Source organism: Coloeus monedula (genome assembly GCF_965178545.1).
Source record: "Coloeus monedula genome assembly, chromosome: 4".
NCBI lineage: Eukaryota > Metazoa > Chordata > Aves > Passeriformes > Corvidae > Coloeus > Coloeus monedula.
Window position 1 is genome coordinate 67,709,042 of NC_138784.1, and position 22,053 is coordinate 67,731,094.

Here is a 22,053-nt window from a genome sequence, read left to right on the forward strand (position 1 = left end):
ACACTCTGCCTAAGGCTAAAAAAACCCCATCAGATCTTATGTTCCACTGCTTGTGTTAAACCTTCTATTTATAAATGATAGGTGATAAACTCTTTCGGAAATAACAAAAAAAACTCTCTTTCCACCTTTAATACCCTAGATTACTGTAGACATCAGCTGGGCCAAGCTAAAGAAGAATGGAAAGTTTGGCAAGAGATTTTACATATTTACAAAGATAGAACAAATGCTCTTTAAGTCACCAGTAACATACTCCTTCATGGCAGTGATGATGACTATAAAGTACACATAACTGAGTAAACCAAATATTTATAACATAGATTTTATTAGTAGTATTTATGACCTTTGGTCTTGTTTTTCTTATCACATAATAAAATGTGTTTACAATACAATGACTATCCAGAATATAAAAATTTCAATTTTTAGAAATGCTACTTACTCAAATTTTGAGCCAGTTCTGTAGCGCCTGGGATCTGTGAAAGCAACTAACCACTTGCATCAAGGTTCAGCCCTTGGCTTTCATTTATTTTTTCATAAATCAGGCCTCTCAATCTGGACTACTGGAGTGGTCACCAGTTCCAGATCAGATCTCAAGCCTTAATTTCTCTTGAGTGGGGTGAACCATCAATTATACTGCTGACATTTTCTTAAATCATTTCTTTTTCCCTTTTCTTTAATTTTTCTTTCTTTTTCCTTTCCTTTTCCTTTTCTTTCCTTTTTTGTTTTATGTGTCTTCAAATGTAATGATAATTTACAAAGAATGTTCAAAGCCTTGTTTTCCACAACAGAATAGGAGTTAAATAATTAGAAACAACACCACATACAGCAATGAAAGCAGTTAGTGTTTCTTTTAAGATTTCTGAGTCACATTTCAGGAATTTATTTTTAAAATGTTTTTTCTTCTTTTACTTTTTCTGATCTTCTATTTCCTTGATTTTTCACTGATTCTTTCTCACGAACTTAAGAAAACCAGTGCCAAGAGTGTAAGATGTCATTAATATGCCATTGTTTTGGGCAAAGGCATGCACCTCCTCTCTCTATGTGGTAGAATTTGAGATTGTTTATACTGTCTAGCTAGGTGAAAAAAATTACCTAATTTATTGTTATAGTAAGGGAAAGGCAGTTACTATACTTATACTGTAACAAAATGTGGAAGTGAATAACTATTCTGAAACAGAAAACACCTTCTTGCACATCTCTCTTGAGTCCTGTCAACGCAAAGCCAAGACCCTCATCAGCTCAGCTCTCTCCCTTACAGGGGTCTGGTGGCCGATTTGTCCCACTTCAGCTCTCTTCTGGTCTGAGGTTGGATGTATTCCTCCACCTGATGCAGTATTTTCATTTGTGGCTATTTAGAACTGCTTAACAGCAGAACTTCTTAACAACAGACACGGTGCAAATCCCATACATGAGATACAGCAGCATCTTTCTGATTCTTATGTCCTGGATCTGCTCCCTCTTCTCCAACAGTGTCCCTGTCAGTGATTCCTCAGATCCCAATTGATCTGAGATGTGGGTTATCTGCTCATCTTCCTTTCAAAGAGCAGTAATTCTGAAGGGATGTGAGTTTTCTTATTATATGTGAGAAAGGATATTCACTGTTCCTCCTTTTAGCCAATTTTTACTGTGAAAAACCAGATGCTGATTTACCAAAGGCTAAATCTGACAACATCAAAGACTGCCCAATGGCTGTGCTGCTAACTGAGGCTATCTGAAAACTGCTGTGCATCTGTATAATATTCTTAACATATTACCTATATGAACCCAAAAAGTAGTAATATTTACAATGTTCAATTAACCTAGTAACTTTAGTATTCATTAATCTTCACAAGTTGTTCCGAGTCTGCTGCATTGAGAATGAGAAATAACAGTAGTAAAATGATCAAAGAAGGCTATATTATTTGTTCCAGGTTCTTCTTCCTCTGACAATTCCCTTCAGTGGTTGCATTGTCTTTTGTGGAAACAATCCTCTGTTGAAGGTAGCTGAGGACATCATGGGGGGAAGGATAATTTATAAAGAGAAAAGGTGGAGGAAAACACCGAGAAAAACCTTCTTTTGGATCATAACCAAAACTGAATCATATAAACTGAAAGAAAGACAAGAGAGAATAAAACACAACTGACAAAGATCAAGCAACTCATGTGGATGAAAGTCATCACTTTGTGGGAAATGGAAAGCAGAAGGAAGTGACCATCAAGTATTCCCTTTATAATGGGCTGACATCACTCAGTTCTCTGCCAGACAAGGGTATCAAATTGTTTGTGTTCCCATTTTAGGGCAGTGGGGAAAGTCATACCTGGCTGTAAATTTTACTACCATTATGTTTTTGTTCTCTGGAGACTCTAGTCTGACAGCAGGAAGACAAATATTGATACATTAATGAATTAATATTCTACTGGGTGGTGACCTTTGTGAATGCTCTCTTTCTACCCTAATAAATAGTAATTCAGAAAATTGTTGTCATTTAGTCTGCTTCTGATAAACAAAAGGGAAAAAAACCAGGCTTGCTTCCTGAGTCACTGGATTATCAAGAGCAGTAGGAGACTAGTGTATTGGGAAAGGAACAAATAGCTTTATGAGGATTTGGGAATCTCCGAGACCTCATCACCATCAGTGACCTTCAAGACCTTCCTATGAGAAAATCCAGCTGGACACCTGCTTCTCCCATTCTGTGGTTTGCAAATCTTTACCTATTATAATTGTCTGAGCATATTATGTTCTCCAAAGAAAACTAAACTCCCTTATGTGAAAACTAAGCCATATGGAAAAATCATATTTCCCAGATAGTTGATCAAATATATTTCATATGTTTGAAAGATACTGTGTAGTTTAAACAGAACTGGCTTGAGCTCATACCACATATAATTTTTGCTATGGAACAAGATATGTTTTAAAATGAGTGAGAATATGAATAAAAGGCTATATTTATACCAAAAAAAAAAAAGTAGTTAGTTTCATATCAAACAGAAATTGTGGTAAGGAATTTAGGTTATTTTGTAGATGATTAGGTTATTTTGTGAATGATTCTGGGGTAGTGCAAACACGAAGCATGTGGAAATACATATTGCAAGCCCATTTACTAAGGAAGAGTGAACAGTTTTTTGGTTTCAGGCTTGGAAAAGCTGGGTTCATTTTCTGATTGAGGCACTCAGGCACTATTATCCATCCACTTGGGTTATCCTTGGCCTGAGTTCTCAGTTGTAGAGCAGAGACAGCACTGTTTCCTACATGTGACACAAGGAAGAAAGAAATCTGCTACTGAAGGCATGACAAAATAGGGTATCTAAGTGCCTTTACAGATCATTCCCATTCTGATGATATGTCTGAAAAATTTGCTATGATTGTTTATCATCAATAAAAAAAAAATTTATTTGTCAAGATATGATAACTCTAAGCCCTAAACAGTTGGAGGAAAATAATGCTTACTAAGAAGATTTCTAGAAGAAATACAAGTTTTTTGAGAAGTGATTTTTCAGTTGATTACTCTTTCCCTACAAAGAGCTGTGCCATTTCTTGTAATATTAAAAGGAGCCCATGAAATGAAAGACCATTCATAAAAGAAGATTAAGAAAAACATACATGCTTTTTAATAAAATATTGAAGGCATTTTGGCTGTCTCTAATATAAATTTAAAAGGCTAAGGTTTGATAAGGATCTAATAAATAATCCTTCAATTTAGTTTAAAAAATTATTTGACTTTTTATGGAAGAGGTACTTTTAATCTACTAGTTATGAACAAACGCCAAGATAAATAATCACAGTGATTTCAAATATATACAGATGTCTTTCCTCTTTCAGTCATCTGTTATTCCATTCCAATCCCAAATTCTGGTTGTGGGCAATATGCTAAATGTTCACATATATACACCGACAACTACTGCAGCCTTCGCCCCCTTCATGGAAAACACACAAGCTCATATGTAAAATAATGATTCCCTAAAGGTATTTTGGAAGTTACATAGGTAGGAAGAACAATGCCTATAATAAGCAACATAAAATAATCCCAATTTTACCTTTGATTTAAATCATACTCCCAGAAAAAGAGTTGCTACTTTTACAGTTTTAATTTGATTATTCACTGAATTCAGTTGTTTTTAAGGAGCTGTTAGAGTGAATTAGGAAGACACTAGGCTGCACTGTGCATGTAGGATCAGGTTTATTTTTCTATTTATTCCTCAAATGGGTAATCTGAAACAAGACATAATCAGTACAATTTTTAAGGAAGACTTATCACAGCTGTCATCATAATTGGTTTCCCATCATGCTTATAAAAATAAAATGGATAATGATAGAAGAAGCATAATCCTGCTTTTTGCATTGTTCTACACAGTTTCAGCTGTGCAATTGGTTTTCTCACATTCTTCAGTGAAAATGTCTTTGACATTTCATAAAACAATGCTCAGCAATAGCTCGTTAGCTGTTGTGATAAAGCAATCATTAGACTAATCAATAGTATCTCAGTATTGTCTGGTGGTTCTTTCCAGCTGACTATTGTATTGACTTGCTCTTTCTTGCTTTAGCTTGTAATTACCATTTTGGTACAGGTCATTTTCTTACTTGTGTGTTGTATGATTAAATATTGTAATTCATAAGTCTTTTTACAATCTTACAATATACATCAGTATATCAGTTATAGTTATAAAACTATATATTATATATACCACATTATATAATACATAAGTTCTATAACATATATATGTTACATATATTATATATATATATATAATTATATATTAGTTATAAAAGCTAGCACTGAATGCTACATAGGAGTTTAAAATATCTGTTATCCCTTAATATCTGATAGTTTAGCTATCTATTTACCTGCAAAACACTTCTCAATGTGGCGTATAGAGTGTACCTTAGGGTCATATATTTAAGAATCAGATTATTCAATTTGAAGAAGAACAGTTGTTAAACTACAGCAAACATTATTAATGCTAAAACAATAATCAAATTATCATTTAACCTAAGCAGAATAACATAGAGAATATCAGACAGACAGAGTGCAATTAGCAAACTTCAGAAGAAATTAGATTTTGGAACTACTTGTGTGTGTGGTAGAAAACAATGCCAGAGTGAATCTTCTAATGTAATAATTTCAAGGAGGCAAACAGAGGATGACTTCAGATGGAATACTCAAGGACTGTCCCAGTAAAACTAAAGGGCTGGCATTTTAAGAATTTATCAGATATCAAACAGTTGAAAGCCAGGAGGTTGTTCTGGGGAATGATCAGTGTACTTGCTTTTTTTTGTTATAGTCTTACATGCACATTGACTTTCAACCAGTGTTTCAGACAGGTTGTTAGGCAAGACAGACTTCTGGTCTGATTCAGCACACGTGTTCATCATGCTCTTATGTTACAAAGATATAATAAGGATTAATTCTTGTGCCCTAATAGAGAAGGATTACAATTTAGAATTCATAGAATTGTAGAAAAATTTAGTTTGGAAAATGTCTTTTGTCAAGTCCAACTGTAAACCAAACCCTGCCAAGTCTACCACTAAACCATGTCCCTAATCACAACATCTACAAGTCTTTTAAATAACTCCAGGGATGATGACTCAACCACTTTGCTCTGAAGCCTGTTCTGAATCCTCACAACCCATTTGGTGAAGATGTTTTTACTAATACACAGCCTAAACCACCATTTATCTGATGAAACAGATAAAGACACACATACTTCATAAAAATAATACAGAAATTTACCATGTTTTCCAGCAAGATATTCAGTCCAGCATGAGGAAACCTTGGTTGACAGTACCTTCATAATAACCCACAAGCTAATTAATGTGGTGCAGATTTATTTCAGCCTCTCAAAGCTATAACATGATTATGGCTAACTCTAATTGAATGAGCAGCCCTGAACATATCCAAGAAACCTGTCTTTCCACTTTCCTCCAGAAAGAGAAGAGAAAACTGTCTTTGAAAACTTAAATCATAAGGCATCCTTATGACGAGCACAGGCCAAAGCTGCCCTGTGAGCAGGTTATCTCCTTACTACCCTTGAAGAAGTTTACACTTTCCTCTGAGGCACCTGGTTCTTCTTTTCTGAAACATGGAAGTGAATGACACACAGCAATTATTTAAGACCAGTATTGTACTTTTTATATTAATCCATTCTTATAAAGCATCATTTCCAGGAAGATGCTGAAAAAAGCCCATATTTGAAACAGTTGGCTTAAAATTCAGTCTGAGCTCTTTTTTATGATGTGAAAATATCCTTCTTGGTAATACTAGAAGCTTATGCTCCCTAGAGGTATTTACATGAAAAACTGACAGTTCTCCTTAGTTTTCTTCTCCAAGTCTATTTCATACATCAAGATCTTCTGCAGAGATCTGAGGGGTCATTGTGTGGTGTTGAAAGTGTTGTCAGACACCTTTCTGAGTGACCACAGACTGACACATAACTCCACAGTGAGAAAAGAAATGTAAACTTTTATGTGAATCAAATAGGGAGTTCAAATTAACATTTCTTGCTGTTACACCTAAAATTCAAATGCAAAATCAGGGCTAAAACATGTTTTATCTATAGCAGCTTGATGTTATTAGAAATGCAGCACTGCTTCTGCACCTCCTTCTATTAATTCACTTAAAGCAGGTTTTCCACACAGAGCCTGACATTGAATGCCTCAAGCCATTGCTTTTAGTGACTCATGGCAGGAAATGCAAATCCTGTCTTGATCCCATTCCATTAAAGATAATGGTGGAATTTCCAAGAGCTACAATGGAAGCAGATTTCACTCATTTCCAAGAACTTTTCCTGGTTTTTAGCAGTTCATTATGCCTGTAGTACTCAAATGAACTGGAAGAGCCCAGTGCACGTGCATGTACCACTTTATCCTTCTAATAGAAAATTGGGTCTTTAGAGGTTACCAGTAATTGTAACCACTTATTATATTTATTATGGAAATATTTCATATTTTCAATTCTTTTAGCATTGTAGTTCTAATACTATTTCGATGATTTGGATAAATCCTTTTGGAGATCTCTGGTGTTGGGGTAAGATTCTGGCTTGAAGGAGTGACAGAGGTAAAACATGGCAGGCTTCATTCAGGATCATCTACATGGTGGGAGTCATTGGAATAAAGCACTGGGGATGCAAGTTCTTGGCACTAGCAAATTAAGTTCCACTTTGGGAAGGTAGTTGAAGGAAGGAAATAGTAGTACACTGCCTTGCCTTGAGAAAATGAGTAAGTATTCCTCAACAGACCACATTACCTCTGTGATACATGTGCTGGTTCTACTATATAAATCTAACTGACCCAACTGGTCTAAGAGCCGAGGTTTAAGTTATGCAGTCCATTTTATCGACTTGGTAAGCATTTCTTTTGCTAGTGGTATTTAACTGGCTTGCAAGGAACACAAAAATGTTCAATGCTTGTAATAGAAGCAACATTCATACTTGTGACAAAATAGAAAATAATGTTTTTAATTTTAAAAATAAAACAAAATAAAATATAGAAGACAGTGAGACTTGAATAGAGACTGCATTTTGTGTTCTTGTTTTGTATTAATTTTAATTTTTTTTTTCACTTTTTCCTCAATAAAAAAACATCCAGATATAATGTTGTGGTATTCTTCATTTCCTTCCACAGACCATCTCTAACCTTTTAATGGTCCTAGAAAGATTTGTCCTGATTTACACAGACATTATTAGCAAACTATAATTTGTGATGGCACCATACCTGGAAGTATCCCTGGAGCTTTACTTAAGGTTTCAGCTTCTTCCAGGTGCAAGTGCTACAAAAAAGGATTTAGTGTTAACAATAGTTCCAAATATTTGCGGAAATACTTTTCTGTCAGGCAACAGTATGTACAATTGCCATCATATTGTCAAAGTACAGTGAATGCCAAACAGGAGAATTTCTAGGAGACAAAGAAACATTATATGCCAAGCATGCCTGTGATCCACTCTGTGTCCAAAGAAGATTTTTTCAGCTGCATTATGTCTGCTATTTTGCCATGCAACTGTGGACTTAATTACAAGTAGTTTAAGTTTTTTACATTCAGCCATTTCTCCCCCTCCAGCTTGTGAAAATCACAGATACATATGTGAAACATTTATCATAGTTTGAAGCCCTGTTATATTCAATTACTTTACACTGGCATCAAACTGTTTAGCTTTCATGAGTAACATTTTGAGCCATAGTGAATAACACAAGGATTGAAGTTCATACCTTCCTGTATCCTGACTGTTTGATGGATTCCAGTCAACAAAGATGGTGGTGGAGCACACAGCTTTATTTATTTAGATGAGGATCTAGCTAAGTATACTGGTTAGCATTAAAGACAAAAAATACAACTTGCTGATTTCTAGAAGCATTGGCATGTTTATAAGAGTGGTGTGTGCACATCTTTCATTAATAAAGGGAAATACGGTGAAAAATTCCACAGTGCTCTAACAGATCCAGATCAGTTCCATCCCTTAAATTGAAAATACCACAGAACAAAAAACATCACTTCCCCTCAGCTATCTAGAATGCAGAACACCACAAGCAGTCTTTTTCATCTGTACTGGACATCAGACAGCTGTTAAACTGGGGCAATGGTTGAGCCTATATTATCTTCACATACAACAGCAACTAAAAATCGAATTAAATGAAGAGACAGGCATGAAGCAAGAAAACATTCTACCCCAGGGCATGCCTTAGGAACAGAAATGTGTGATTAAGTCACAAATAACTAGAGAAGAATATGCTTAAGCTGGTGTTTCATTCAGGACCTCTGATAAGCATGCAGATGTTTCAAAAACAAAGTCCAGTGAGGTGGGAAGCTTTTCATTATGCTCGTTGAGCTTTACCCCACTCATAATTTTTTAGCAGTGCAGTCACTAAAACAACTACCTGACATGGCTAAAGTTGTAATCTTTTTTGGTTTGTTTTCAAAATGGAATTTTGATCAGAGTCTAGCAATTTATTTTAAGGTACTGTAAAATTATTTGTTGATTAAAAGCTGATACTTAAAATCTTTAACCTGTAGACAAAATTATAAAGCCCTAAAAACAGAGCTTTAGAATAAAAGTGCTGACAAAACCCTTACAAAAAGAGCCACAGTGGGCCTGCTATAATAATAAAATAACAAGCAGAAGAGGTAAGTTAAGCCTTCTTCAGAGGAACTGGCACTGTCCATCTGTTTGTTCTATGGAGCTATTCAATGTAGCATTGCTCAGCAAAAGCAGTTTGTAGTAATGCATGCTTTCTATGCAGTGCTACAAGCCCAGAAAAAAGGTGATGTAAAACTTAAGGGCTTAAGGAAAAGATCATTGCAAAACACAGCTGAAATATCTGCATTTCTTTTGTCTGCTCTTTTCCTCTCCTGCCTGCAGCTATAGCAAGAAATGAGAAGTTTAAGTCATATTTGATATTTACTTGTTGTAGTAGATCTAACAGAATTACCACGGTCTTTTTATCCTTTTTCTGTGCAGAAACATGCATCTCCATTTGCCTCTGCATAAACAATCATAATTCATGTTGACATGCTTACAAGAAATGATGACCATGAAACTCACAGAGAAATGAATACAATATATTTGGATAAACAAAAAAGTAGTACAGGCTGTAGGGATACCCCATGTTGAGAGGTGTAAGGAAGAGTTTGTTCCCAGGGCAGACCATCAGATTTTATTTACACCAGGCTGTAAGGTGGAATGTCCTGAAAAACTGTTGAGCTTGTTCACGAAATCAGATTCACCCTTCATCCCAAGTGCCTCAGATGCAGCTCCGTGGAATGTGGTTGTGCACAGGCAAACCTGGCAGGCTCACGTGTGGGGAGAAGGCCAGATCTTTATCTTCATGAGGTCTTCTCTGATTAAAGAAAAAGTGTTATAATCCTGTGCACATTAATTCTTAGTAACTGTTTGGTGTATACTTTTTACTTTTTTATTTCAACATCAACTAAACTGGACCAATCAAACTGGAAGAAAGTTGTGCTGTTGTAGTACTGTTGGTTTATCATAGGCTTTCAGAAGGCAGAGAATTGACTCTAAATGTGGAAGACAAGTGACCTCAGGGGATTAAAAGCAACTCAGGAATGGTGTTTGAGCTTCCTTGGCAGCAAACACCAAGTTCACCTGATTGCACTTGGGAACCCTAATGACCCTGCCCACTCCAGGGCTCATCCCACCCTGCTTACAGCCCCTGGCACTCAGTGTCTGCCCCAGAGAGGCTGCAGGATTCCATCTCCAATCCCACACAATCCTGCCCATGGGCTGTGCCAAGCCAGATCCACCTGTGGGCTAATGCACAGGGTATGTGCCTGAAGACAGGGACTGGAGCTGTGCCAGCTGTTCCCTTGCCTGCCTTGTCCTGGACATGGGGATCAGGAGCTGGCTGGCAGGTCCTGCCCTCAGAGACCCCTTACTGCCCCCAGACAGAAACTTTCCATCCCTTAAAACTCCCTGACAGGAATCTTCTTGCATGGTACCTCATAGTTCAATGAGGTTTTTGCTGCCCACCAAAGCCTGATTTTATAGCTGTGGATGAGAACTGGACATTTTTAGGCCTAGTACTAACAGATATCACAAGACTAGATGGCATGATAGGTTGACTGGAACATCTGCCCACAAAAGCAGCTCAAGGAGGGCTGGTCATCAGAAATGGGGTTCCCCAGGTGTGTTGAAGAAGAGAGTAACCTTCAACAAGGACTGTAGAAACCATATAATGACTTCTTTGGGTTAATATTCACTTGCGGAAAGTGCAAACCCATTTCCTGAGAGGGTGAAAAACTGCTCAGAGACAAAGGAAGTTTGCTTTTTTAACCTAAGCAAAACTTTTTCAGTTTGGATATTGCTTTACTAGAGCTTTGGGATTTAGCTCAGATCATCCTGAAGTTCTCCAAAATGTCAATCTTTTATAAATTCCAGGACAAAAAGGTCCCAAAAAGGCATCTTCTCCACAGTTTCTAGTTTTTCTATGAAGCTCCTCCAAACTTTCACACAAGTATTTATGGGGAGCAAAGAAACTGGCTGAGTCACTAATACTCTGATCTGCTTGTATCCTGTTACTGAGCGTTCTAGGGATAATAGTCCCTTTGTTTTATGCTTTGGAAAAAAACCATCACAACTTTGCCTGCCATTAAATGGATATTTGATTGGGAGCTCAGTGAATGTGACCTGCAAGGAAACAGAATAGTGTGTTTCAGTCTTCACAGAGGAAACATTTATAACAATTTATAGCTGAAGCCACCAAACAGACTCAGAGATGTACTAAAATTACATCTAGAGCTTCAAATACTTCAGGGAAAAGAGGATTTAATCTCAGTGAAAGCTGGCTGTTTAAATGTGTATCTACCTAGCTATGCATTTGTATATAAGAACAAATAAACATAAAATCCAAAATGTTTCTTCTTTCTTTCCACTCATTGTCATTGAAGGTGGTCCCCAGGCATTGTACGTTCCTGAGTAGTAACAGGACACTCATTTTAGCTGTGCTTCTGCAGGGAATTCTAGCAACAGACACAGTGTGGCTGCATCCATGAACAAGGGTCTTCCTCTGTGAGAATTTATAAGCCATGCAGTCGACACAGAAATACAAAATTACTGCTTTTTCAATTAGTGGATTCATTGCTTGCCATATTAATTTCATCCTTTTTGTATTTGCTGTATCCTTTGTAACCCACTGAGTTGCTTGTCTGCTGCTGAGGGTTTATTTTAATTTTCAGAAAACAGTAGTAACCATAAAATATCCTTACAGCATCCTTTTGAACCAGACTCCTCTACCCTTGCTAACAGGAAGAAGCATGGGTGAGGCTGAATGGATTAGTGATGGCTCAGTACTACTGGTTGTTTCTTCTGTATGTGCCAAATGGAAATAATGATACTTTCCTTCCTCCACTTCTGTTCTGGTGTATTTAAACTTCATGCTTTCCAGGACAGCATTTGTCTTATTAGCTGTTTGCACAACGCTTAGTGCCATGGCATATTACTTTTAGATAGAGCCCCTTAGCACTTCCAAACAGCTGCTAAGTTTACCTAAGGATACAAGGGTATGTCGGTAACAGACAGAACCTGATTTATTCCACTTGCTTTCTGTGCAAGCCAGTTTCCAAAGGGAAGCAGCATAGCTGTCCTAAGCCATTAGCATTGCACAGAGTGAAATTTCATCAAGTACAGCAACTTGCTGATATTCACACGGCTTCCAGGCTGATTTACAGTTTGGTTCATGGGCAGAGTGGAGAATGGGGGTGTGCATATGCGTGGCTTTATCTGCACAAGCTCAGCAGTTGTGCCAAAAGATAGGCTGAAGATAGGTTCATGCCTTTCATTTCGGGCTTATTAGTTTGTAGTCTTCAAAAAAAGAAACAAAAAAAGCCATTAATAAAAATAGCAATCCTTCTGGCCTAATAAACAGAGCTCATACACATTGATAGCATTATATTGGCAACAATGCACTCCATATGCTCATGAAGGTTACAGGGCACATTTCCGTGTAAACAGTCAAGACACTGAACTTCAAATATTTGGAAGAAATGTTTATTTAACAACTGAATACATGCTAAAAGAAATAATTTACAGCAGCAGTTTCATTACACTTTCTCTCCAGTTTTCTAGTTCCCATCTGAATTGAAGTGATAAATACAGAAGTGGAATTATTTACTACCCAGTGAGGAATGCGTTTAAAGAATAATTGCACAACTCCGACACTGATATAGCAAATAAACCACCTTATCACTTGTGTGGCAAAATCTTGCATTTTAGTATTTTGTTGAACACACCGAAATGGAGTACCTCTAGATAACAGTACTTTACACTGTACCTCCTTATCTAGCCAAAAATATTTACACCTCTTTTGACTAATGTGTAGGTAGCAAAAACTGAACTATTAAACACATACCATTGATATTCACTAAATAATACATAAAAAGGAACAGTAAATGCGCATTCACATGCATTTAATTTAATTTTTTTTACATAGTGAATTTATTGGGTCATGAAGATTTAACTTTGTTTTGCAAAGATGCACATTTTCTCAGTTTGATGTTATAGTTTAACATAACCATACAGTTTTTAGGAACAAATTCCCATTTCAGTTATCTGTGCAAGTGCAAAGCACAGATGAGTAAGAATAAGATTCAATATATTTTTGTTCCTTACAGATGGATACCTTAAAACAAATGAAAATAGATCTTTCTGGTTATAAATGAAATCCTTTATTTCTCTCCAGCTTAAACACAACTTTTTACTTACTTTTTCTAAAGTCTGTAACTAGAAGTTTAGAGGGTTTTATTGGCCATTTACAGAAATACCATTTTAATCTTTATTTTCCAACTTTATGTTGCTTTAAACAATAATGACATAAATGGGGGTATGAATCTTACTGAAGCTGCAGGGCATCTTTCTATACATGAATTAAGGCCTGTGCTCTGAAAAAAAGTTCATTTCACATCAATATTAAATGTTGTTATAACTTGACCATAATATGAACTTAAAATCAAGAATTTCCACTGTTGGCTTGATCTTTTGCCCTCTTCTTTATATAAACAAATACAAAGACTTAAACAAGACTACTCATGTCAGTGAGGATTGGGTTGAAGTTTGTAAGATACGATCATATCAATTGTTCAATGAGACTGCCAGGTCATGGTAAAATTACTGCATCTTCTGTAATTTTTTCCCACAGATTATCTTTCTCAGTATAGAAAAACATATCTTAGAAGTCTGACTTGTTTCCTCTTCAGGCATTGTGAAAGAGGTTGGTTTTGGTTCGATTTTTTTGTAACAAGTTGTTATAGAACCAGTTGCTATGAACATGGAAGAGAAAAAAAAAGTTACACAGCAATTCCATGAATCTCTAAAAAAGAAAACAAAGTGATTTGGGGTCTATTGAAATCAATCTGTATTTTTCCCACTGAATTCTATGAGTTTCATTTTAAAACTGTTTCCTTTTGTAAGAAAGAGTATTGTAGTAACTAGATGGTACAAAATAGCCCTTCATAAAAGGCTAAAAAATGTTCTGTGATTAAAATTAAATCATTCATTTGACAACAGTGCTCAGAAATCAACCATAAGCTGAGCTGAAAAATTAATACTCCTGCATAGAAAAGCACATAGCTGGGCATATGTTTTAATTCATCCATATTCAGCACACCATGAAATAATGGGAATTTAACAGCATACTGAAGTTCACAAGAGTCAGGTTAAACATGAGAAAGACTTAAAGCTGCTTGAAAAATAAATTCCCAAGTGCTTTCTTCAATCATGGCCCTACAGCCTTGTCCTACTCTATTCAATGATTTTTTTTTTTTTTTCTGAAGATATAAATGACAAAAAAATCTTGCAAGTTCATCCCCTCCAAAGGATTCAAAGGGGACTGAAGTAACTCGGATGCTAGTGAAAATCCAATTTCTAGGGAGGCAAGAAGCCAAGGCTTCCCTAAGCAGGATACTTGAATTAGTGAGTGGCAAGGAGACTGGGGCACATTGTGACAGATGCTGTCACAGCAGTTGTGTTATACTGTATCTGATAAGGCTGATTGATAGTGTAGCAATAAATTGATAAATTAAATACCACAGAGTGAATAACAACAAAACAGATCAGTCATCAGTGCAGACACACTTTTATATAAAAGCTCCTTTAGCAAACTAAGGATTTTGCTCTAGTAATTTTCCCCACAATGACATTACTTGAAATTATGTCATTTACAGACTCTACCAAGGTAAAATATGAGAGGCTGGAGAAAGATGATCTCAAAAGAACTGGACACCATAGAACTGGGGACCAAAGGCACATCTGTGCTGAGGTGAATAAATCCACTACTTAACTGACACTCATGATACAAGTACATTGTTTTACCCTGCTGCTCTCCTGTATACAGAATAAGACAGAAGTGCAGGACCAAATTTTCTGTTAGTATAAACTAGTCTTAAGCTGAACTTCACCAATTTACTACTTCAGCAGATTACACCCACAGATAAAACTGTCCCTCAGATCTTAAAATGGGGAGCTGGCTTTGGGGTTGCTATTCATGTGGCTTAGTGTTGTTTCTTTGCATTTTGGTGACCTGGCCCACAGAAGGAATGGAGAACTGAGAGTCAGTAGTGTGGACAAATTTCTACCATAGAGCTGGGAACACAACTCTTTAAACTGAATGTGAGCTTTGCTCATGGATATATGACAGTCTATGAGCATTAGTATTTAAATATTAGCATTCACAAAAAACGAACCAAGAAAGCAAGAGTGTAATTAGCAGATGGTATTTTAATGCTACTTGTTTTTTTAATTAAAAAAAAAAAATATACAACTGAAAATCAATGCTCTCCTCTTCATTGGTTCAACCTATAGGAAGGTATTATACAAGTTGAATAATTTCAAATACCATACTTAGAAAAACAGAATGCAGAATACTTCCATGCTATACAGTGACTTTCATGTTAAAATAGCTTAGTTTTAAAATTGCTTTGAAGTTACATGTCATATAGATTACTGACAGGGGAGGAGGTTAACTGCAGTGTGACCAGCTCCCCTGGAAGTTTTCCCAAACAAAAGAGTAAAGCAGCTCATAATTGGAAGTTGTCTTTTTTTCATCTAAACCAATAATTAGAAAGTACAGTATTTCTAAGACAAAACATCTAATCTATTTTAGAAAGGAGCTAATGTTTGCTGCATATTTTTTCATGGTACATTTAAATTATACTTTTAATAAAATACATCTTTAGATCAAAGCTGAAAGAAGTCATCAGTAGTAGGCCAGTGTACTCCACATTTTTTTTTTCTTCCAGATGATGGATGGCTTATGTTGTTCAGGTTTCCACAATCAATCTCATTCAGTATTGTTTTTCCTCTTCTAGCACATATAAACAGGAGAACTGGTAGACAAAACAAGAACAAAATCCTTGTGTCCAATCACGTGTTTAGACGTTCATCAGCTTAATGAGTTCATGCAGTTTTATATAAGTCTAGAAATGGTAGTGCTGCTGATGAAAGGTGGGGCTTGTTTTTCTTTTCTGTAAGATGACAGCATGAAATACAGCATTTTGTTTATATCTCTGTCAAAAGAGAAAGCAAAACTTGCCTGCTGAATACTTGCAGAAGTTTTTGAGCAGTCAGCTAGGTCCAGGTGAGTTATCATCCTTGAAACTCTGGTCGTTCTGGTCTTAGAGCAGAGAGGAAGGAATTGCTAGGAAAGTTAGAAATGGATCTTATTTAAACCTAGTGGAAACTGTTTGACCTTTCCACTCTTGTAAACATCCACATAATGCCATGAAAAAGTTCATGAATATTGCATTTTTTTCCAGTTATCTGTCTATACAAGTTTCTACTTGGATGAGGTTCCTAGAGGTAATGTAGCTCAGACACTACGTGGTGCCCTCTCAAATTCATGGGTCCTCCTGTTTCTACCTTTTTTATTCTCTTGTAGGTGCTTCCACTTATTTGTGTTCACCTGCGCATTGGCAGGCCTTTGCCGGCGTTGTTTGCGGTCTCTTTTCCAAACCTGCTCACAGAACTCATCCATTGTGTTGAGATTGGGGTGGTTGATCAACTGCATGAAGTCTCTGTACCAGATCTTTTGGCTGGGGGTCATGCTGTTGGTCGCATCCTTGGTCTTGGAGCCATCACCGTCTTCTTCTTTATGGAGCAGCTCTTCCAGGTGCTCATTATCGATCACTTCAAGGGTCACCTTGAGCAAGGTTTGCATGAAGCCGTGCTCCACAGCATGACAAAAATAAACACCAGAGTCCCTCCGGTGAAGACTTCGTAGCAACAGGCCCTGTTCTGTCCGGATCACGTGATCATCCACTTTTATCTGTATTGGGAAAAAGTGGTAATTTCAACAGTTATTTTTCATGTATGCGCCACATTATCCTCTAACCATGCTACTTCTTTATTACTGCTCCTTGTAACTGGTAAAACTTGGCCAAGAATTCCCAAACCCACAAAAAAGGAAAACCCTTTGCCAGTCATTTGTAATTATGAAAGGCTCAAATATTCTGGAAAAACTTATATACTGCCAAGAGTTTGGGGGATTAGGAATTTACTCCTTAGTAATTACTGCTGCTGAACAAAGATCTGTTTCTACTCTGTCAGATGGAGTTGCTGGAAAGATTACGGAAGATCTGAGCCTGTAATGAGCAGAGTCAACATGGATTCATTTGGCTGTATTACTGAGGCCACATTCACCATTATCTTTCAGTCAAACCTAGATCCATTTGCAGGAAAGGTTCCTTGTCTTCCGGTTGTGCCTTATTGCAAGAGCCCTTATGGATAGAAGTGGGTTCTGCTTAAGTGGAAAATTTACAAACAAGCAATTAAGGATTAAATCTCAAAATTTTAATATTCAAAAAGCAGCTGTTCAAAATACTTTTTTTCTGAATTAATTAATATCTAGAATGTAACTTCATTTTCTGAATGCACATGTTGCTGCAGACAGAAAGGGCACAAACCAGTTTGCTGCTCTCTCACTAAGAATAAATTCTTAATAATTTACTACTTATGCAAACAGAACAAAAATATTTAAAACAGCTAATGTAACTATTCAGAACATGCTTTGAATAAATATACATATTTAAAAATACTTCAATGGAACAAACATCCTCCCTACCTACCCGAGTAGATTATACTCTTAAAAATATGCGTGACCTGGCTTGATATGACTTGAAGATAATTAATAATGTAAGAATATTGGTGACAAGAAAAGGAGAAAAATAAAGTATAAGCTTTACAACTCAGTGTTTTTCCCTCTATGAATACTGCTCTTGATGAAAAAAAAAGTACAATTTTTCATACTCTTGTGTCCACTACAGTTCTCAGTTCTTCTGACTCTGTGTTATCTGCAATAAAGTCTTAGAGCACGCAGCACATGGGATGCTCCTGCCAGACTGCACTTCAGTCAAACAGTATAATTGGGTGAATGCAGTTAAGCTTTTTCTCAAAGGTGATTTTCAGGCCTTTGTGATATTTCAGTTCATATAATCTTTGTAGGATGTTTCAGTCGACACTTAGATAGCACACTACCTTTTTTTGTTTCTGGGATCTCTGATGCAAACCAGTGTGCTTTGCAGGGAGTTTGAGCAAGGAGAGGATATGAATGTTTTCTGCTGTAACAATTTGTAAAACCTATTAGGGAGCTTACAGGATTTTATGGTAATAAGAGTGGGAATATGCTGAAGAAAAATGGGAATTAAAATATTTCAGAGAAATTCTGCTCTACTAAAATTATTCTGGGAAGGACTCAAATTGAAGTGTATCTTTATAGAGAAAATTAGTTGCATCTCTCTATTTTTTTTTCTACTGTACCTCTTCTTTGCGATCATCATTTTGCTTCTGGAATTGCCAGTAGACTACGGCACGCTGAGATTTTGGACTGCACTCAAGGAAAGTGCTGCTATTCTCTACTCCATAGATAATCTTCTCCTCCAGAGTCTGACCATTTGGGTTATCTGTAAAGCATGAAAAAAAAACAAAACAAAACAAAACAAAATTAAATTACCAGGAAACTAACTCTTAACGATTAAGTAAATTTTTTTGTTTAGAATTTGGTCTCCCTTAAAGTGTTTAAAGATAAAAACTTAAAAAAAACCCTTTCCCATATCAGTATACCATTTGAAAAGCATGCATCAACACCTCTATCTTTGTAAGGACCCATGGTAGTAGGTTTGTTGGTTTAGTGGGTTTTTTTTTAATTGTATTTTAAATCCTAACAGCTGTTAACATCTCAATATGTGAAGTTAATGAATTTAATTGTGAAGTTTTGTGTAAGCCTCATTATTATTCATCAAGGAAAACATCTTGGACATGACAAGAATTTTTAATAGCAAACTGTATGCAATGAGAAAACTCAGGGTGTAGTTGTAGAATGTTTGTAATGATGCCTCCTGGGCTCTATGGTCATAATACTTTAGAGCAAAGTAATAAAACATGAGGCTATTTAAAAGTAGAATAATGTGTTTAGATTATATGGCATTGCAGTTTGCTGAAGCTGTTAATGACCAGGAATGATGTTTTTGAGGAAACGATTTTCAATTAATCATTTCCCCTCATACTGATATAATTTATGGAAATGTAATGAGGTTAATAAACCAGACATTATGGAAGGGGAAAAAGAAATTTAAATAAATTACTTCCTTTTGTAACAACAATGTTTCAAGATATTCATCAACTTGCTGGAAATATCACATAGCTATAGGACTTATATGGTATTTGATTCTTCTCCAATACCACAGAGGCTTTAAGGCATCATGTTTCAACTCTCCACCTTAGCTCTTTAAAATGCTGGTATGGACTTAAGTGGAAACAATAATCCTGCAGAGTAGATGAGGAGGAAGGGTTTGGTAGGCTATTTAACACTGTGTTGATCTCATGGGGTTTCCTGACTCCTTGCCATTCTTTGCCTTTCTTTCAATTTTTCACGTTTGATCTTTAGCACTGGAAATCTTTAAGGAACTAGTTTTGATATGTTTTAACAGGAAAATTATGTCTATTTAAAACCCCGTCAGAGAAATCCTTTGTCCAGTTTTGTTTGCTCTCAACTGTGCCTTTCTCATACTGGCCATGTTGTTTAGCAAACACAAACTGTTAGATGACTGTGACAAAGGTAAAAGTAAAATTGAGCTCCTGGCCTATGCTGACACAGAATCAAATGCCTTTCAATAATGACTTTCAGCCCTGAGAGGATGGCAGAAGGGATGTGGAGCAGAATAAGGACTGATGCTTGCCCAGTTCTCAGAAAACATCAAATGGCCTATTACACTAAACAAATAGGAAATGGGTTTGCTTGCCTTCCTCTGCTGGATTATGGACCTTTTAAGCGAGTGGGGTGTTCTTTTAAAAACCAAGTGAAACAACTGTTATGACATCTCTCAGAAACCACATTCCCATGAAGAATGTCAGTATAGCTTCTGTCAGGAAGATAGGGAGCAGTGGAGGAATGAATTAGAAAGCGAAGGAGCAAGAGAAGGGTAAGACAGCTGGAATAGAACATAGCCAAGGTGGCAAGGTCTGAGATGGAGCACAGGTAAATTAGTGTCATTGAAACAGAGGAACTGGAAATATGTGAAGAGATTAACTGAATATAATTAGAAGTGGTAAGATAAAGATTGGAAATGGGAATGATAACTGGTAACTGATAGTCTGATAACTGATGGGTCCAGATTTAACACTGTGAATGGCTGACTGATGAACTGAACTCTTCTGTTCCGAGTTAAGTGCTCTAATTAAGGAACAAAATTCACATGGCTGAGCAGGCAGTCAGATATCCTCACACAGTCAGAGAGAAGCTGTTTGATAACTGAACTGGGATTCACAACGGACAGCACATACAGGCCTGCAGCATAAGACACTTACTAGAAAATATCCCCTTTTATAGACTGGGACACACTTGTTACTGCTCCAGCCATGTGTTTCTGTGAAACAGTGATTTACTGGCTTCCATAATAAAGGATGGAAACACAGGAATTTCACCCTAGGATGCACGCTGTGTCTCGATTCCTCTCCCAGGCTCCCTGAATCGTGATTGCAGAATGGCCCAACTTTGACAACAGCAACCCAACAGTTTGGGTGTTTGTATTGGAAGTAGGAATATCAAGTCAAATTTCTAAGCCTAAGTAAACTTTGGGTCCTCATCTCCAGAGTCCTAAAAAGATTATTTAACCAGCAGATTGCTCATTAGGGGGCTTGCAGCACCACTTCATTATATTTTCCTGAACATGGCGTAGTTCAAGTGAATTACAAACGGGCAGAGCACATGTTACACTGTTCTCATTAGATCCAAGGGAGGTAGTTTTCTAAATCCTAAATATCAGTATAAAGGACAAAACCAGGCCTTTCTTTGGTAAAAGTTCTACAGCCTATGAGTAGTAGCATGTTTTTAAGTATATAGAGAAGTTTCTGCTGGAAAACTTAGGTACCTAGGATGTTCTTAGTATCTAAGAAGCTAGTCACGAGTTTTTTGAGAAACTGTGCACTCTGACACCATTTCAAACTTCTGTTTCCTTGGATCTGGTCTATGACATTCTAGTGTGTTAGAGAACACCACAGAAAGTGGGTGAAGTGCTCTTTAAATTTCTTCACAGCTGCAGAAAATACAATATGGGTGACAAACACGCAATGAGAGAGGAAGCATTTTAGAGATTCTTCAATTTCCATTTCCATGATTTGAAGAAGCAGAAGACAGGTCCAGAAATGGCTATAAAGTTCATGTAATATTTAGCACGTGGAGTGCAAGAAAGTAAGCAGTGATGGAATAATCACAGGATCAGAGTGCAGGTTTGGGACTGAGAAGCTGAAGAGACTGGAAGGAAGAATGAAAGTCTACGACGTTCAGAAAAGCAGCTGGAGGAATTAGAAAACTATAGAAGTCATGAAGTTAGTAATGAAATTCAGCCCAAAATCCTGTCTGAGAGCAGCAATTCCCAAAATGAACCCAACAGCAGTATCAGTTTACTACCCTGATAAATACCCTTTAAGTACATAATTTCTGACATAAGCGAAGAAGTATGAAAGGCTAAGTACTTATACCAAGATTGCTTTGCAGATGAATGAATCTCACAGTACAGTTTAATTCAGAGTGATTCTTTGAACTTCCTCTGGGATAAATCATGTAAAAAAGAAGTGTCTCTTCTTTAACAAATTCTTCTTCAAAAAATCCTGAACTTGATTATTTCTTGATAGCACTAGTATGTCACACTTAAACAAAAATTGTCCTCTAGCTGCCACAAAGATGACCATGCTTTTAGATTTAAACATTAATGTCTGGGCAAACAGATGACAGTGAAGGATCCTCAGCTCCCTCTAATGTTGCTGTGTAGTCATTTTATACTTCTTCTGCATTTACACCAAAGAGCAACTGAAAAAGCTATGTAAACCTAATTAAAATATTATTGCCTCAGACTGATTGCAAATTTGGTTTTTGCAATGTCTTTAAAAGTGAGATATACATTAAGAGATCATTCTTGATTCATGATTTTTGGTTCACATGGAGAATAAATTGGCACTTCCTGCAAATGAATGTGTAGACACATAGTAAATGATTTCTGAAGCTTTTTTTTTGCCTATAGACAAACCCAATTCTTCATCTGTTGTCCAGGGAACTACTAATTACAAACAAGGAAAAAAAATCAGCAT

The 22,053-nt window shown here is 36.6% G+C and overlaps 1 protein-coding gene across 1 annotated transcript in view; it reads right to left on the reverse strand.

Annotated features, from left to right (window-relative positions):
* Nucleotides 1–16,282: 16,282 nt before the first annotated feature.
* Nucleotides 16,283–22,053, reverse strand: part of SEMA3A (semaphorin 3A) — a gene marked incomplete at its 3' end in the record, with an annotated part of 162,360 nt that continues 156,589 nt past the window's right edge. The window contains exons 16-17 of the mRNA XM_082280615.1: nt 18,229–18,371; nt 16,283–16,738 (exon numbers count right to left, since the gene is read on the reverse strand). Of these exons, the coding sequence (XP_082136741.1) occupies nt 16,283–16,738; nt 18,229–18,371 (599 nt within the window). The remainder of the gene's footprint in view (nt 16,739–18,228; nt 18,372–22,053) is intronic.